The sequence below is a fragment of the Cricetulus griseus genome, chromosome 4 (genome assembly GCF_003668045.3).
Source record: "Cricetulus griseus strain 17A/GY chromosome 4, alternate assembly CriGri-PICRH-1.0, whole genome shotgun sequence".
NCBI lineage: Eukaryota > Metazoa > Chordata > Mammalia > Rodentia > Cricetidae > Cricetulus > Cricetulus griseus.
This window is the reverse complement of record NC_048597.1, coordinates 68,499,164-68,516,254: the sequence shown is the minus strand read 5'-3', so window position 1 is coordinate 68,516,254 and position 17,091 is coordinate 68,499,164. Positions and strand designations below refer to the sequence as shown.

General features: G+C 40.4%; 1 protein-coding gene across 4 annotated transcripts in view; it reads left to right on the top strand.

The window, feature by feature from the left end:
- Positions 1-15,688, top strand: part of Klhl24 (kelch like family member 24) — a 38,035-nt gene extending 22,347 nt beyond the window's left edge. For all 4 annotated transcript variants that reach the window (XM_027413087.2, XM_027413086.2, XM_027413088.2 and 1 more), the window contains exons 4-8: positions 361-545; positions 2,182-2,300; positions 7,419-7,607; positions 8,609-8,797; positions 12,844-15,688. In XM_027413087.2, coding sequence (XP_027268888.1) covers positions 361-545; positions 2,182-2,300; positions 7,419-7,607; positions 8,609-8,797; positions 12,844-13,044 — 883 coding nt within the window. In that variant the 3' untranslated portion in view covers positions 13,045-15,688. The remainder of the gene's footprint in view (positions 1-360; positions 546-2,181; positions 2,301-7,418; positions 7,608-8,608; positions 8,798-12,843) is intronic.
- The last annotated feature ends 1,403 nt before the right edge of the window (positions 15,689-17,091 follow it).

Here is a 17,091-nt window from a genome sequence, read left to right as displayed (position 1 = left end):
TGCTCTTGCAAAGGACCCACCCGGGTTTGTTTCCCAGCACCCACATGGTGACTCACAGCCATCCCTAACTGTAGTTCCAGGGTATACAATACTAGTGCTGTCTTCTGACACAAACACATACATGCAGGAAAACATGTAAACCTAGAAAAAATTTTGAAAAACATCCTGGCAGATATTTTCTGTGAAGTAGTGATGTCACTAATACTGTTCTCAAATAACTACCAGCCTATACTGTTTGGCACATCTGTAAGGATAAACTGCCTGTCAAGGTGTGTTGATTGTTGTTAGGTCTTTGAACTATCTTGAATATATTTTAATGTATTACAATTGTTTTTGCATTCTTAACAATAATTATTTTAGGTCTACTGGCTATTCAGAGGTGATAGTTGTGGTTGGAGGCTGTGAACGAGTTGGAGGATTTAATCTTCCGTACACTGAGTGCTATGATCCAGTAACAGGAGAGTGGAAGTCCTTGGCCAAGCTTCCAGAATTTACCAAATCAGAGTATGCCGTCTGTGCACTAAGGAATGATATTCTTGTTTCAGGTAAATAAAGAACTACTACATTACTACAGTAGCTACTATTTTTGATTTGGATACAGATTGACTTTTTAAGAATGTATTTATGTATGGGTGCTCCATCTGCCTTTATGTCATCAGATCCCACTAGCTGTGGTTGTGAGCCACCATGTGGTTGCTGGGAATTGAACTCAGGACCTGTGGAAGAACAGCCAGTGCTCTTAACTTCTGAGCCATCTCTCCTGCCCCCAGATTGACTGTTTTAAAAAACAAAACAGACAAATAAAAAACCTTGTTGAGTGTGAAAAGGATTCAGGCAAACCAGTTTATACAAAACTGAAAAGATCTTTTACCCTTGAAAACCAGAATCATTTGCAAAAGATCTTCCAGAAAATTCTTTTGGTCATAGTATTTTAAATGCTTATGCATATGCTTAGAGTCTTATGTGTTTTAACTATGTTCGTATGTGTAAGCATGAGTTTTCTGGCCCTGCAGGTCCCATGGCCATTGAGCCCCAAATACACAGATGCTGTATTAATTATGAAACTGTTGGCCGATGACTAGGTCTTCTTATTGCCTAGCTCTCTATTAATTATTAACCCATTTCTATCAATCTATGTATTGCCACAAGGCTGTGGCTTACCCAGTAATACCTGGCATGGTGTTACTCCTCCAGCAGCATCGTGACTATCCAGCAGGCTCACTCTGCCTACCTTTCCCAGAATCCTCCTCTCCTAGTTCTGCCTATCTTCCTGCCTGGCCAATCAGTGTTTTATTCATCAATCAATAAGAGAAACATATGTACAGAAGACATCCGTGTGTGTGTGTGTGTGTGTGTGTGTGTGTGTGTGTGTGTGTGTGTGTGTGTGTGTGTGTGTGTGTACACGTAAGTGCTTGTGTGTTCATGTGCATTCTTGTGGGAGAGCATAGCAGTGCCTGCAGAGGCCAAAGGAGGTGATCAGATCTGGAGCAGTCCTAGGCAGGTGTAAGCTCCGTGGCTGTACTAGGAACACTCAGGTCCTCTGGAAGATCGGCACCTGCTCTGACCATGAAGCCAGCTCTCCAGCTGGAAACTATAAAATCAGATGTACTCATACAACTAAACATGTTTGCCTGTTTTCTAAAATTCTCTCCCAAAGTTGATCAGTTGGAATTTTTCTATGAAATTCTTAAGTTGAGCATATTTACTATACATGATGTCCTAAAAAGTCAGACAAAATGACAGATTTTCAAAAAGTATATCTAGTATCTATGCTTTGAAGCCTGTTGATTGACAAATAATGTAATTAACCTAGCAGATGATTATTTTACTGCCCAGTGAATGACACTACAACATACACCTAGTTTTGTATGGCTTTTCAAATGTCTTTAGAACAATCCTGCTATTTGCGGTTATCTGGTGGCAGATAGGTAAAACTCACTGTGTTTTATTCTTGTGGAGCTTATAACCATTATTTCTCAAGATAACAACTGGCAGAATTTAAACCTGTTCTGTGTAACTATTTCTGTTAAGCTAGAGAAGGTCCCTTTATTATTTGTTGAGCTAGTTCTAAACTTCTCAGATTGAATGGGTAAATTCTGCTGTGTTTACTTGTATGTTAATGGCATAGATCTCTTGGACCTGATAAGTGATGTTGCTCAATGTGCACTTTTACATTTGAAGGTGGAAGAATCAACAGCCGTGACGTCTGGATTTATAACTCACAGCTAAATATCTGGATCAGAGTTGCTTCTCTAAATAAAGGCAGATGGCGCCACAAAATGGCTGTCCTTCTTGGTAAAGTAAGAGAAACAGCTTTTTATTACTACTTCTGGTGTATGTCCAAAAGAAATGCATCTTGCATTTCCCTCTGGGTATTTTGGCTTCAAATGGTATTTCCTTCCATTCCTAACCAAGATAAACTAAAGACGTAAACAGTATGACACTGTACTTTTTGAATAGATATTTTGTTCTCCCGATTTCAAATTTGTGGCAGTACAGCAAATTTCTTACACATTGGAATCCAAATGCTTAAGAACCAGAAAGGCATTAATTATATCTGATAAAAATCAGGCCAGTCTCTAGTCCATACAACTTTTACTGACTTTGGCAATCAAGTAGAAAAACATTTATTTTAAGTGGTATTATTTAGCCTTCTTTATTTGTGCAAGAGGGGATAAAACTAAGATAAATGCTCGTGTGTGTGTGTGTGTGTGTGTGTGTGTGTGTGTGTGTGTGTGTGTGTGTGTGTGTGTGTGTATTCTGCATGATTAAATTTCCAGGTGAACACATGTGATGCTTGAAGACCCGGGGAGCATATCTAATGTCCTGCTCTATAACTTCACCTTATTCCTTTGAGGCAGGGTGCCAGCCAGCAAGCCCCATCCCCCACAGCGCTGCTGTTACAGGACATTGTCTTGTTTTTTATGTGGGTGTTGGGTATTTGAACTCAGATCCATATGCTTTCACAGCAAGCCCTCTTACTTGCTGAGCCACTTCCTTAGTCCCTTCACCAATATGTTTTTTGGTTTTTTTTTGGTGGGGGGGGGGCGTTAAGACAGGTTTTTCTGTGGCTTTTGAGGCTGTCCTGGAACTAGCTCTTGTAGACCAGGCTGGTTTCGAACTCACAGAGATCCACTTTCCTCTGCCTCCCGAGTGCTGGGATTAAAGGTGTGTGCCACCACCACCCGGTTTACCAACATGTTTTATAGGAAATTTTATTGACTCCAGCTAACAAACGTATTAAAACAGATACAACTGGATGCCAAACAAGGTGCTCCACCTGTAATCCTAGCTCTGGGGGGCTCAAGGCAGGAGAGTCACAAGTGCCAGGCCAAGCTAGGTTACACAGTAATTAATACTGTCTAAAAATAAAAATTCACAATTTGGGTTCTGAACTGTCAATTACCATTATTTTATCTGAAGCTGGTTTGTGAACTAGTGGTTTGGAACTTTTTTTTTTTTTTTTTTTTTTTTTTTAGGTTTACTCTCACTGTGTAGCTTAGCCTTGACAAGCCTGGAACTCACTAAAATCTGTCTGCCCTGCCTCTGCCCCCTGAGTGCTAGGATTAAAGGTGTGCACCACCCTGCATAGCTGGCTTTTGGGCTCTTGAGCTTTTTAACATTAACCAGAGAGAGACACACCACTTGTGCTCCTGAGGGACTTGGAACTGTTAGCCAATCCCCGATGATCTTTATCACTTTGTCCAAAACACCTCAAATTAAGTGAAGTGAGTCTTTCCTTGGCCTGTAGACCCCATTTCTGAGAAAATGTGATGTCTTAGGCTTTACTAGGACACATTTCAGAGCCACCAATAGAAACCAGAACTTAGTCAAACCAGAGGTGGTTGCCCTGATGGTTTCCCTTCTCAGCCTCTCCTTCCACTTTCCCCCACAGAGGCATCTTGAACCCTTCATATTATGGAACACGGAAGCTCCTTGGACAGTGTCAAGGCTGTTGCTTACCTGGACACAGTGATATACACCTGTAATCACAGTGCTTGCAAGGCAGAGATAGAGAAGATCAAAAGTTAAACCAGCCTGGCCTGGACTATATAGCAAGTGTGGGGCAAGCTTGGACTATACCTCTCAAAAAAAAAAAAAAAAAAAAGTAGAGGGGAACATGGGAATCCTAAGCCCAATGTATATTATACACTTATATAAAAATATCCCTATATATAATAAATACACAAGCAAAAATTTTGTATCATTGAAGTAATTAAAGTATTTTTAAATGAAAAGTCAACATCTTGTTTGAGATATACATATATGATTGCCACATGTGTGCAAGTGACTGTGGAGGGCAGAATAGGAGGCATTAAATCCCCTGGGATTGGAGTTTACTAGAAGTTGTAGCCACCTAAATGTGAGTGCTAGGAATCAAACTCCAGGCTTCTGTAAGAGTAGAAAGTGCTTGTAACTGAATAGCTGTCTGTCCAGCCCCTGCTTTTGGTGACAGATCTCATGAAAGAATAGGCTGACTTCCAACTATATAATTGAGGATGGCTTTAAACTCTGGTTCTCCTTCCACCACTTCTAAAGTACTGGAATTGCAGTCACACACCTCCCACTCCAGAATCGTTTAAAAGAAACAGTAATTTCCACTCGGTGGCGTTAAAGCATTCACCGCACAAGTGTGAGGATCAGAGTTCAAATCCAAAGATGCAATGTAAAACCAGGAGCAGCAGCACACATGTAATCTCAGTTCTCCTAAGGCAAACTAGGTGGTAAAAACCGAAGAATTCCTGGAAGCTCATGGGGAACTAGTCTGGTATACACAGTGGAAGACAATGAGGCCCTGTTCCTAAAAAGATAGAATGCTCCTACTTGCACTCAAAGTTGACCTCTGACCTATACCGACATACCAGATACTACAGTGGAAAGAGAGATCCATCTCCAGAAAGTTGTCCTGTCACTTAAGTACAAGACACATGATAATAATTTTCTTCGTAATGACAAAGCAGGCCAGCAAGATGGTTCAGTGGGTAAAAGCACACCTGACACCTGAGGTTTATCTTGGAGATGCACAGCATGGAAGGAAGACATCTACTCTGAAAAGTTGACCTCTGACTTCCACACATAACACAGTGGCATACATGTGCACACAACAAATTTTTAAAAAATGCAAAGTATTACTGGAGAAGTCAATGCTTAAAAAATAAGGGATTACAAATGAAGTATAACAAATTTAAATAGTTGGTCAAGTTCAAGGCCACACTAGGCTGTGTAGCAAGACCGTCTCGTCTCATTGAATGAATAAATAAACAAACATGGTAACTCACATCTGCTCTGCTGTCTCCACCTGAGGCAGGGGCATGAAGAGTGAGAGCAGCTGAGCAGTGTGAAATCCTGTCTCAAACAACAACAGTTCAAAGCTTAGAAGGATTTTATGTAAAAATAACTTCTCATCTCTTGGACAGCAAGTACACAACTCATGGGAACTATCATTCTGAAAATTCAAATGAGGCTGAATTCAGACCTGTAAGATTATTGACCTTTATAAATACTGTTTTTAGGAGCTAGAGAGGTGGTTCAGCAGTCAGAAGCCCTGGCTGCTCTGCAGACAGCCCCTGAATTCAGTTCCCAGCAGCACACAATTGTAACTCCATTTCCAGAGGGTACAGTGCCCACTTTCTGTACAGCAGGCACACATACGATGACAAGCATGGGTGCAAAACACACCTTACATCTTAAATAATCTACAAGGAAACTTACAGTGGCGTAGGATGAAGCATCTTAGAGTGGGGAAGAATCATTAAGGAACATATAATATGAGCCTGGCTTTGTGTCACATGCCTGTAATCCCAATACTGAGGATGCTGAGGCAAGAGCATAGCAAATTTAAGACCAGCTTGGGTTTTGTAATGGTGAGACTCCACCTCCAGAAAAAATACCCGAGAAACCTTACGCCATTAGATAGGAAGCAATACAGCAGCAGAAACTCAGATTTGCTTAGTCCTGAAGCCTCTTAACGTGTGTAGGGTGTGGATATGTTGTTTACATATGTGTGCAGGATAAATCATGTTTAATCTCTATTGAATTATGTGCCAGGCGTGTGTGTGTGTGTGACTCGAGCTAGTAATCATAGACTTGGAAGACTGAAGCAGGAGGATTGCCACAAGTTTAAGGCCAGCCTATGTTTCAGAGTGAGGCCTTGTCTCAGAAATCACAAAAAAGGTTATGTGGCAATGTTCTATATTATTATTTACAGTTTTTAAATAATTTCATGTGCACGTGTGTGTGTGTGTGTGTGTGTGTGTGTGTGTGTGTGTGTGTGTTGAGTGTTCTTTGTTGATATATGCATAAGTCTGTGCTCTTGAAAGCCAGATAATGGTGTCAGATCCCCTGGATCTGAAATTACCCTGTGTGGATGCTGGGAATAGAACCCGGGTCCTCTACCAGAGCTCTTGACTGCTGAGCCATCTCTCTAGCCCCATATTCTGTTGTTTGTTTGTTTGTTTGAAACAAGGTCACATTACACATGAGAAATGGGCAATAGAAGTGGTGCTGGCTACACTAGGTATATGAAGGTACACAGATAAATTGTGGACAGATTTAAATCACCAAGTGTGAGTTTAACCCCACTCTTAAGCATTCACTGATGATCTGTAAAAGTGTTGATGGTGTCTGGGAAGGTTGGAATGTGGTTAAGGGAGCTGTGGACCCTTGGGCAGACAGTAATGATAGAAAACAAAAGGAAGAGCAGGTGTGAGATCTGTGGAAGACCCAGTTGAACTTCACAGTTGATGAGATGTGGCAAAAAGACTTGATGATAATTGCCCTTTAAAGGAAATGTGGGTATGAAACTAGAAAGCTTGATTAGAAGTTTCTAATATACGCCATGATACACAAGGGCTTGTTTACATGTAAGCCATTCACTAAATGTCTCATTCATGTCATGTAGAGGTATTGCCCCACCATTGTTCATGGAAAATGTTGAAAAGCTCTTTGAGCTCACTGTGTCTCAGGTATTTTTCTAGCTGCTATAGGTGCTGAAAGATGGGCCTTGCCTTCAGAGAGCTCATACTACTGACACTTGTATATATAGCCTTATTGCTTCATTATCAAATATCTCATTGTTAAATGAACAAAACTTGATAAACTTCATTCCCATGGATATGGTAAAGACTTGTTCTTCAAGGGGGTGTAAAAAAAATGGTCATTCATAGACAAAGCATAGGTAAACAAATACATAGTATGCCTGTGTAATTAAAATGTCACTGAGGGGAACATACCAGAAAAGGTTCTTACTGGGATTGTCAGAGGGGTGCTAAGAAATGAAAAAGCCTCAGAAAACTGAGCTAAATACACTGTAGTCATAGCTGTCAAGGCCTTGAATGAGAAGGACCCTCTAATGTTAACTGAGCAGTTAACATTTTAGACTTGCTAATAAGATTCTCTCCCCCAAATTTTACATACAGGTTTATGTTGTGGGAGGCTATGATGGACAGAACAGACTTAGCAGTGTAGAGTGTTATGATTCCTTTTCAAATCGTTGGACAGAAGTTGCGCCACTCAAGGAAGCTGTGAGCTCTCCTGCAGTAACAAGCTGTATAGGAAAACTGTTTGTGATTGGTGGAGGACCTGATGACAATACTTGTTCTGATAAGGTAAGTTGTGTGCTTAGAGAATTCCCAATGCTGTATACAAAAGGGAGACAGATACCTGTTGAGAATATAGAGGATGCTGGGCAAAAGCAGGAATTTTCCGAGAATTTAGTTGAAGAGAGGGAGGAATGAAGAGCGAAGGGGTCTGTACCAGGTTGGAGAAACCCACAGGAACAGTTGGCCTGAACAAGGGAGAGCACATCAACCCCAAATGCTGTCTGGGAGGCCAGTACAAGACTGATCCAGACCCCTGAACATGGATGTCAATAAGGAGGCCTCTGCACTCCAGGGAGCCTCTGGTGGTGGATTAGTATTTTTCCCTGGTGCAAGAAGGGACTTTGAGAGCCCATCCCACGTGAAGGGTTACACTCTGGCCCTGGACACATGGGGAAGGGCCCAGGACCAGCACAGGAAGATTTGGTGGACTTTGCAGAGCCCCCATTGAGGGCCCTACCCTGCCTGGGGAGTGGTGGGTGGATGGGGTGGGGGGTAGGTTGGGGGTGGGGGAGGAGGATGGGGGTGAGGGGAGGGAGAGGGAGAAGGGACTTACATGTGAAACAAGCTTGTTCCCTAACTAGAACTAATAAATAAATTTAAAAAAAAGAAGGGACTTTGAGAGCCCATCCCACGTGAAGGGATACTCTCATCCGGGACACATGGGGGAGGGCCTAGGCCTGGCCCAGGATGATGTGGTAGACTTTGGGGAGCCCCCGTGGAGGGCTCTGCCCTCTATGGGGAGTGGAGGGGAAGGGGATGGTGGGGGATTGGGGGGAAGAGGGGAGAGAGAGAAGGGATTGACATGTGAAATTATAATTTATAAAAATTAAATTAAAAAAAGCAGGAATTTTCTTAATTCATAAATTTTATTAATCAGACTAAGCTCATTTAATTGTTTGAATTAGAGGCATTTGCTTTTTAACCATGTTTCTATATATTGACAAATTTTTAAAGCAAATTTACATATTTGTTTAGACATCTTACTCCATTTCTTTCTGTATCATTAGGTTCAATCCTATGATCCCGAAACCAATTCTTGGCTACTTCGTGCAGCTATCCCAATCGCCAAGAGGTGCATAACAGCTGTCTCTCTGAACAACCTGATCTACGTGGCTGGTGGACTGACCAAGGCGGTGTATTGTTACGATCCAGTTGAGGACTACTGGATGCATGTACAAAACACATTCAGCCGACAGGTAACAGCATAGAGACTCCAAACAGAAACTGAGAGGAGATAAGTGACATGATCAGTTACTTGAATTTCACTCTTCAAATATTTCATAATTTTTTAAACTCCCTCCCAAGGAATTGTTTTTTACTCTGTACTCTTTTTTTTGTTTTGTTTTATGTGATGCTGGGGATTGGGTCCAGGGCCTCATGAACACTAGGTAAACAAACATTCTACACTGAACTACATGCTCTACCCCAAAGATTAGCTTTAGCAGGTTTACCTTCTTTTGAATCAACCCAACATGAGGTAGCCATTATATTTAAGCTTTTGACTAAAAAAATACTCACCCTGCACAATTTTCAAAATCTTCTTCCAGTCTTCTGCCCTTTCCCTTTCATATTTCAGAAGAGGAGACATCAAACTGAGGGCCTTCTGTATAGAGACTTACTTGTTGTGAAGGAAATGTTTGTGCTCCGGCCTCATTCATCCACATGTTCTGCATCTCCCTTTTATCTCTGTATTTCAGAAAGGCTCCCAGCTTGCGGGTTCTTGCCTCTGCTCACCTTCCCTTTACTACCAAATGCTGCTTTACTGCTGGAATTCTGTCTCTCCTCACATGGTAGTATGTGCACCGTGATGTAGGTGCCCGGAGAGGGTCACTTCCCTGTAACTTCAGTTACAGATGGTTGTGAGCCACTTGATGTGGGTGCTGGGAACCAAACTCCAATCCTCAGAAAATGACTCAAGTGCTCTTAACCACTGAGCCAGCCTGTTTTCCCAGAATGTATTCTTTCTTCCATTCCATCTATCCTTCCTTCCTTTCTCTCTTTTACTCTTTCTTTGGTTGGCTGGATTTTGTCTTTCTATATTTCTTTTTCTTCCTCCTCTCTCTTTTAAAGACAAGGTCTCACTATGTAGTTCTGACTGGTTTGGAACTCACAGATCCGCTTTCCTCTCCCTCCTCAGTGCTAAGATTAAAGGTGTGTAGCATACCAGCCTCTTATTTATTAGGTATACAGTGTTCTGCCTGCATGCCAGAAGAGCCAGATCTCATTATAGATAGTTTTGAGCCACCATGTGGTTGCTGGGAATTGAACTCAAGACCTCTGGAAGAGCAGCCCAGTGCTGCTGAGACATCTCTCAGGCCCTCGGAGACACATTCTTAAAGATCGCTAGTAGTCATCTCTTGTTTTCATGGTCTCTTACTTTTTTCCACTCCATCTTTAAATATAGTGTTACTTAGACCTCTTTCCCCTGACTTAACTTTAGTTTACTCCTGAATTATTTCATTTGCTGCTCAGGACTCATCTTGCTTCCACCATTGTTCCCACCTGCTGTGTGGCATTGCCCATGGTGCTCCCTACTCTCCTGCTGTCTCTACGACCAGATGCCCCAGAAACCTCACTAGGTTTCTTCACTATCTGTAAAATAGTGAAGCTCACACACTGGAACTGTCCTCAGAGTCCTATCCTCTAGTCTAGCTTTTCTAAACCAGTTTGCTACTAGTTATTATCCAAAAATCTCATGTCCCCTTGACCGGAAGCCTACTGAACAAACGCCAAAACTCACCACTTGGTTCTAGGCCTTCTGTTGTCTCATCTTTGCTTTCTTTCCCACTTGCTCTTAGCCAAAAAGCTAAGAAGTGATTGCTTTGTTTTTTTGTTTGTTTGTTTTTTGAGACAAGGTTTCTGTGTGTAGCCCAGGCTATCCTCAAAGTTAGAGATCACCTGCCTCTGCCACTCAAGTGCTGGGACTAACGGTGTGCAACAACCACACCCAGATGATTGCTTTGTTTTTTTTTTTTTTTTTTTTTCTAATTTCATTTTCTGTAACTTTATCCCAGTTACATTGTGTGTTATTTTTATTTTCTGTACAAATCGTTGTTTTGGGTTGGACTGTGTGTACATTTTTTACCTCCTGTACTTGTAATTCCATTCATCTTTCAACAACAGATGCAGGTTACCTTGGTCAAACTGACCTTTTTCCCACTATTTTCGTAGTATTCACACTGAGTTGCATACTCCTTAAAGTTTTTGCTCCTTTTGTTGATTGGTTGATTTTGGTTTTTTGACTAGTTCTCGGATAGCTGGAACTAGCCTTGAACTCTTGATCCTCAGGCCTCCATCTCCAAAGGGCTGGGGTTACAGGTGTATACTATAGTGCCAGGATCCCTTAGGAGTTTCGTTTTGATTTTTTTTTAATGTATTTGTGTGTATGTGTGTGTGTGTGTGTCACAGCACATGTGGAGGTCTGAGGACAATGTACAGGATTCCACTATGTGGGTCTTGGAATGGAACACAAGTTGTTGGGATTGGCAGCAAACACCTTTAACCAGAAAGTCATCTACCAGCTTCCCTTAGGGTTTGGTATGAATGAGTGAGCGTGTGTGTTTGTGTGTGTTATATGTGTATTATGTGTGCATACCATGTGTATGAGTGTCCCCAGATACAAGAAAAGGATCTTGAATCCCTGGAATGGTTGCTAGAAATTGGATTTGGGTCCACTGGAGCAGCAGCAAACATTTTTAACCACTAGGCCATCTCTTTAACCTGGCTGGATTGTTTGTTTGTTTGTTTGTTTTTAGATTTTATTTTTATTTATGGGTCTGTGTGAATGTATGCCAAATGTATGCAGGTGCCCTCAGAGTCCAGGAGAGGGCATCAGATCTCTTGGAGCTGGAATTGCAGGCAGTTGAACTGCCTGGTGTGGGTGCTGAGAACGGGATGTGGATTCTGTGAAGAACAGCAAGTGCTCTTAAGCACTGAGCCCTGGTTGCTTAAATGTTTATTTCCTATACTGGAATTCAGCCTTCTTTAGGATACTGTTGAATTCGAAATTCATTTTCTTTATGTCTTGCATATATTCATGTTCAGAACATATTTTGTTGAATTGGTGAGCAAGTGAAGAAGTAAGTAGCCTGACCAGCTGGCACCCACATGGTAGGAGAGGGCAGCACCCTTGAGTCGCCTCCAGCATCGCACACATGCTAATACCCTGGTGCACACAAAATGTAATGTTTCGTTGTTTTGGTTTTCCGAGACAGAGTTTTTCTGTATTGCTTTGGAGGTTGTCCTGGAATTCGATCTGTAGATCAGACTGGCCTCTAACTCACAGAGATCCACCTGCCTCTGCCTCCCGAGTGCTGGGATTAAAGGTGTGCGCCACCAACGCCCAGCAATGCAATGTTTTTTTAAGTAAGGGGGGGAGCATTTTTAAATCAGTGAATATTCCTTTTCCTTCTTCAGTATATCAAGCATTTCAACTGTCATTAAACTTTAGAATACTTAAATGAGGAGAAATCTGAAGGCAAGTTTGTAATCTCAGCACTTGCAGGTGCTAAGACAGGAGGATTGTTGTTAGTTCAAGGCCTGCCTGGGCTACAGATGAGTAAGATTCTGTATTTTTGTTTTTAAAGACTCATCCTTGTAAGAATATTTCTTTTGACTAGTAATTATTTACATACAAATACAATTTGGCTTAGGAGCTCATTGTGTAGAATAAATTAAAATGTATTGGTGCCCTTTATGTGTCCCATTGAAGAACTCTAATAACAGGTTTTCTTTTAACTATGATTAAAATCTGTTTTTCTCTGCGTGGTGGTGGTGCACACCTTTAGTCCCAGCACTTGGGAGGCAGAGGCAGGCGGATCTCTGAGAGTTTGAGGCCAGCCTGCTTTCAGAATGAGTTCCAGGACAGCCAAGGTTACACAAACCTGTCTTGAAAAACCAAACAATGAAAAAAAGCAAAAAAGAAAATTTTAAAAATCTCATTTATTTTTTTCAAGTTAAGTTTCTCTAAAGAGACTAGTGCCCTTGTTCCTTGGTCATGTGATAATTATAATAGCTTCCCTTCCCTGCAGTAAGCTGTTTAAAGCCTGTCAGTCTACCGTGCCCTTCACATCTTGGCCTCTGTTACTAACGTGTGCTCACTTCATTCATGCAAATACTCAACACTCGAGTATAACAGGCGTTGGGCAAAAGGTAGACGAGCTGCTTGTACTGTGTTAAAGCATGTTGTTGTTTGAAATACTTTATCATCAATAATTAATTTTTTATGTATTTGATCAAACAGGAAAACTGTGGTATGTCTGTATGTAATGGTAAGATCTATATCCTGGGTGGAAGACGGGAAAACGGAGAAGCCACAGACACTATTCTCTGTTACGATCCTGCGACAAGTATCATCACAGGGGTTGCTGCAATGCCCAGACCAGTGTCCTATCATGGATGTGTAACTATTCATAGATACAATGAGAAATGTTTTAAGCTTTAAACCCAGGGTACCTCGCAAAAGATACTACGCCAGCCCAAGAGAAGTTTTAAAAGCTACCAAGTGAGAACACATCTCCATTGTGCTGTATTCAAAAAATAAATAATCCTGATGCTTTTCCACCCAAAATACCAGTATTTCAAGCTGTAATAAATCCCTTCATGTAACTGGGGGTGAGGCGTGTTAAAATGACGGTTAAAGCCAGGCATAGTAGTGAACACCTTTAATCCCAGCACCCAGAAGGCAAAGGCTGGTGGATTTCTCTGAGTTTGAACCTAGCCTGATCTACATAACAAGTTCTAGGTCAGCAAGGGCTACACAATCAAACCTTGTCTCTAAAAAGATAATTTGCCTATGAATACACTTTGGTATCCGTGAGAAACTATGTGGGGTAGTAAAGGACACCCCGCTGTAAACTTCTTAGGGATTTGTGAACTGTCTTTAAGGAATGTTTATTTCTTTTTTGTCAGTTATGTAGAGAATAATTGTATGGCTGAAGCTTCATTTAATTTGAATTGCCTGATGTTAACGTTTAGAACTCATTATGGAATGAGTTTTAAACATCTGTCACTGACCTTATCCATACTGGTTAATTTCAGTGAAGGGTTTGTTTATTTGTTTGTTGTTTGTTTGTTTTTCTAATTGTAAAAATGTAGTGACAATTCAGCTACCCTAAAATACCAAATTTTGTGACTTCATAGACTGTTGTCTGTTATTAAATACTTTTTGTGAGCTTTATGTAAGAGATATAAAAGTAAGGAGATTTAAATTACACATTAGTCCCTAAGGAAAAAATTAAAATAACCAGTGAAGAAGAAAAAATGTGATCCACTTTGGTTCTCAGGGTATTTAATGAATAATTTGAGTCCACTAAAGAAGTTCTTCCCTTGAAACTAACAGAGGAGTTGAGATCCCTTTTACAGAGCCAGGAAGTGATGGTGCACACCTGTCTCCAAGATCTGTATCCCAGGAGGTGGTGTACACCTGTCTCCAGGCTCTGGAAGGTGCATCCAAAGAAACCAAATTGGGACTGAAGAGCTGGCTCAGTGTTTACTGCTCTTGCAGAGAACCCTGGTTTGACTCCCAGCACCCATATCAGATGGTTCACAAAGGCCTATAATTCTAGTTCCAGAGAATCCAACACCTCTGGCCTCCCTGAGCACCTACAGCATATGGTGTACATAAATTCACACAGACACACATATGTACATAAAAGAAATAAACCTTTAAAAAAAAGCAAAAATATGTTGTATAATACTGCTGTAAGAAAACAAGACAGGTTTTCTGCCTACCTAGCCCAGTAGGTTGACCTTCCTAGTTTGATGCTTTCTTGAGGACCTCTTCTCTGCCTTGTAAGCATCAACCAGTCCTGGGAGTCTCTACACCCAATTCCTAATAACCTAGAGTAGAGGCCACTTTTCTCAGTGGGGCCACTTGTTTGTAAGTTAGCACTGTGCAACACTGACCAGCAGCAGTTCCAGTCTTCTGAGGAAATCTCTTATTTGGGAGTCATTGTATAAAATATTGGCCAACATTTTCAAATTTCTATTAAAAATTTTTTCCTCTAGGTTTTTCCACCTCTATTTATAAAGCTTACCAGTTTTCAAAGGGAAATACAAAAGTTTTTTTTTGTTAGAAATATAAGTGGATACAGCAGGAACTAGCATAACTAATTATTGTAACTTCCGTGTGGACAGATCACAATTTACAATGCTGTAGGTTATCCCAGGTAGCTTGCTGTGTTTAACTTCCCTTGTCAGTGACTATAGTGTCATTAGAGTTCTGTCGAAATTAAGGTAATCATCAGAAGCCTAACATTGGCAAACTTTCTCTTCCTCATCTTAGAGTCGTGCTTAAGAGTCGTGCTTATTTGAAATCTAAATTCTGAGAAAAACAATAGAAAATACACTTATCAAATTGTTTTCAAGTCATAAACTTTAAATGATATAACTGTTAACTATAGAAGCAATTCAGAAAACATTTATCTGTCAGTTGAAAGACAGTTGTATGTACAATTGAGGGTATTTGTACTGTAATTTTATAGTAAATACCTGCATTATACTTTTGTTAGATAATGGAAACTGTTTAATTCAGAAATTCTTAACAGTAAAATGTGTGAACAAAGATGTTTTTGTAAATGCTTAGGATTCTACAAATGATAATTGTTATTCTCATGTATATTTGTAAGATCATGTCCATTCAGAAATACATCATATAAAAGACTTTCTCAAAGTAAATTTGTATTTTAGTATTTTTGTCTATTGTAAAAGTATTATCTACTTGTATTTTGTAATGTTTATCTTTCATATATCCTTGTGTTTATTGTAGTAAATTGGAAAATATCCTGAAAATCTGAATTTGTTTAAACAAATTAATTTTTCTTTTACGTAATTAAAAACTACGTAAATTGAGTAGTTGCAAATTATGTTAAAAAGTCACAAGAAAGTATCTTGAATTGTAGAAAATTAACTTTTTAAAGCTGCCCAGTTGATATTTAACTTCTTTTAATTACTTATCTTTCTTACATTTTAACTTCCTTTAATTACTTTTTTCTTTACTAATTCTTGATAAGTGGTGGTAAGCAGCCCTGGCATAAGAAAAATAATTTTAGGATATAATTAGTTCATTAAAAGGGATGTATCAACCATCTTGGTGTCAGACTATTTTCATGCTGTCCTCCCATAATTGGCAGATGTTCTTTTGGTAGGTGATACTTATATGTACCTCTAAGTTATGTGTATATGTTTATATGTAGACAGTATGCTTGTGTACATACATCACAAACACCCAATGATTTTTGCAGAGATAGTTATAAGATAAAAAATTAGTTGATCATATTCTATTCAATTGCAGAAGACTAAATTTGAATCCTTCTGGAGTACTCTTTGTTGTTGAGACAGGATCTCTGTAGCCTGTGCTAACCTCAAACTCTTGGCAATTCTTTGCCTTCTGAGTGCTGCAGGCACAAGTGGAAGCCAGCACCAGTTTTCTAGAATAGTCGTTTCATCTGAAAGTACTGATGTGGTTGTGAGGCTCTGTGCACCGGTGTGACAGCAGTGTTAAGGGTCAGAAAGCAGGCTGCTCAGATCACAAGAGCCGGCTGTGACCATCTCAGTTGGAAAGAACTTGAAGGTGTGTTTTGTGGATCAACAGAAAATCACTTGGTTTTCGTGTGCATTTTGTCATGAACTTGAAATCTTTTCCAACTTTTCTTCATGTATGTGACAAGGTGGCCTCAATTCCTCCTTTTCTACTGTGCCATCCCCACTGACTTCACTAACAGAGGAATTGGATTTTCCGTAGCTGTCTCGTAGATGGTTGGGATCCAGGTGTTTACTCCATTTGAATCAGGTTAAAAGATGTAACTGCTCAGGGAGAATGTGAGCTTGTCACTGCTGCCTGTTTGGGGTATGTGCAAAGTGCTGTCTCTTAAATGCCATTCAGTTGATGACTCTGGACAAAAATTCTTCCAGAAGCTTCACACATGGCTGTGGTTGTGTTTTTGAACATTCACTCTACTTAGAAGGATGGCAGTGCTTTGTGAACTGATAGTCTCCTGGTGAATATGAATTATGTATCTGCTGTTAGACTCCCACTTTGAAACTCAGGAAAGACAAAGGTTGTTTTTCTACTTTTGTCCATGTCCAAACTGGGGTGTGTGCTGCTTTTTCCTGATCTGACAGTAGATTCTAAAAATCACTTTAAGAGCCGGTGCACAAAGAAAGGAAGGGAGTTGAGGTATCTGTGTTCCTTTAACGTCTTGGGATGTATGTGAAAAGGACACATACCCCAGATTTGATGTGGTACCAAGTGATAACATAATGTCTAGAGGTTTCCTGTGGACTGCCTTGATTCATAGTCAATCCAAAACACTACTAGTTAGCATGATTTGGACTTGCTAGACTTAAGTACACATAGCTGAGTATGGCGGCAATGCCTGTAATTCCAGCCCTTGGGAAGTAGGGGCTGGAGGTTCAGGAGAGTTCAACGGCAGCCATGGCTATACAGTCAGTTTGAGGCCAGACTTCACATAAAATCTCATGTCAGAAA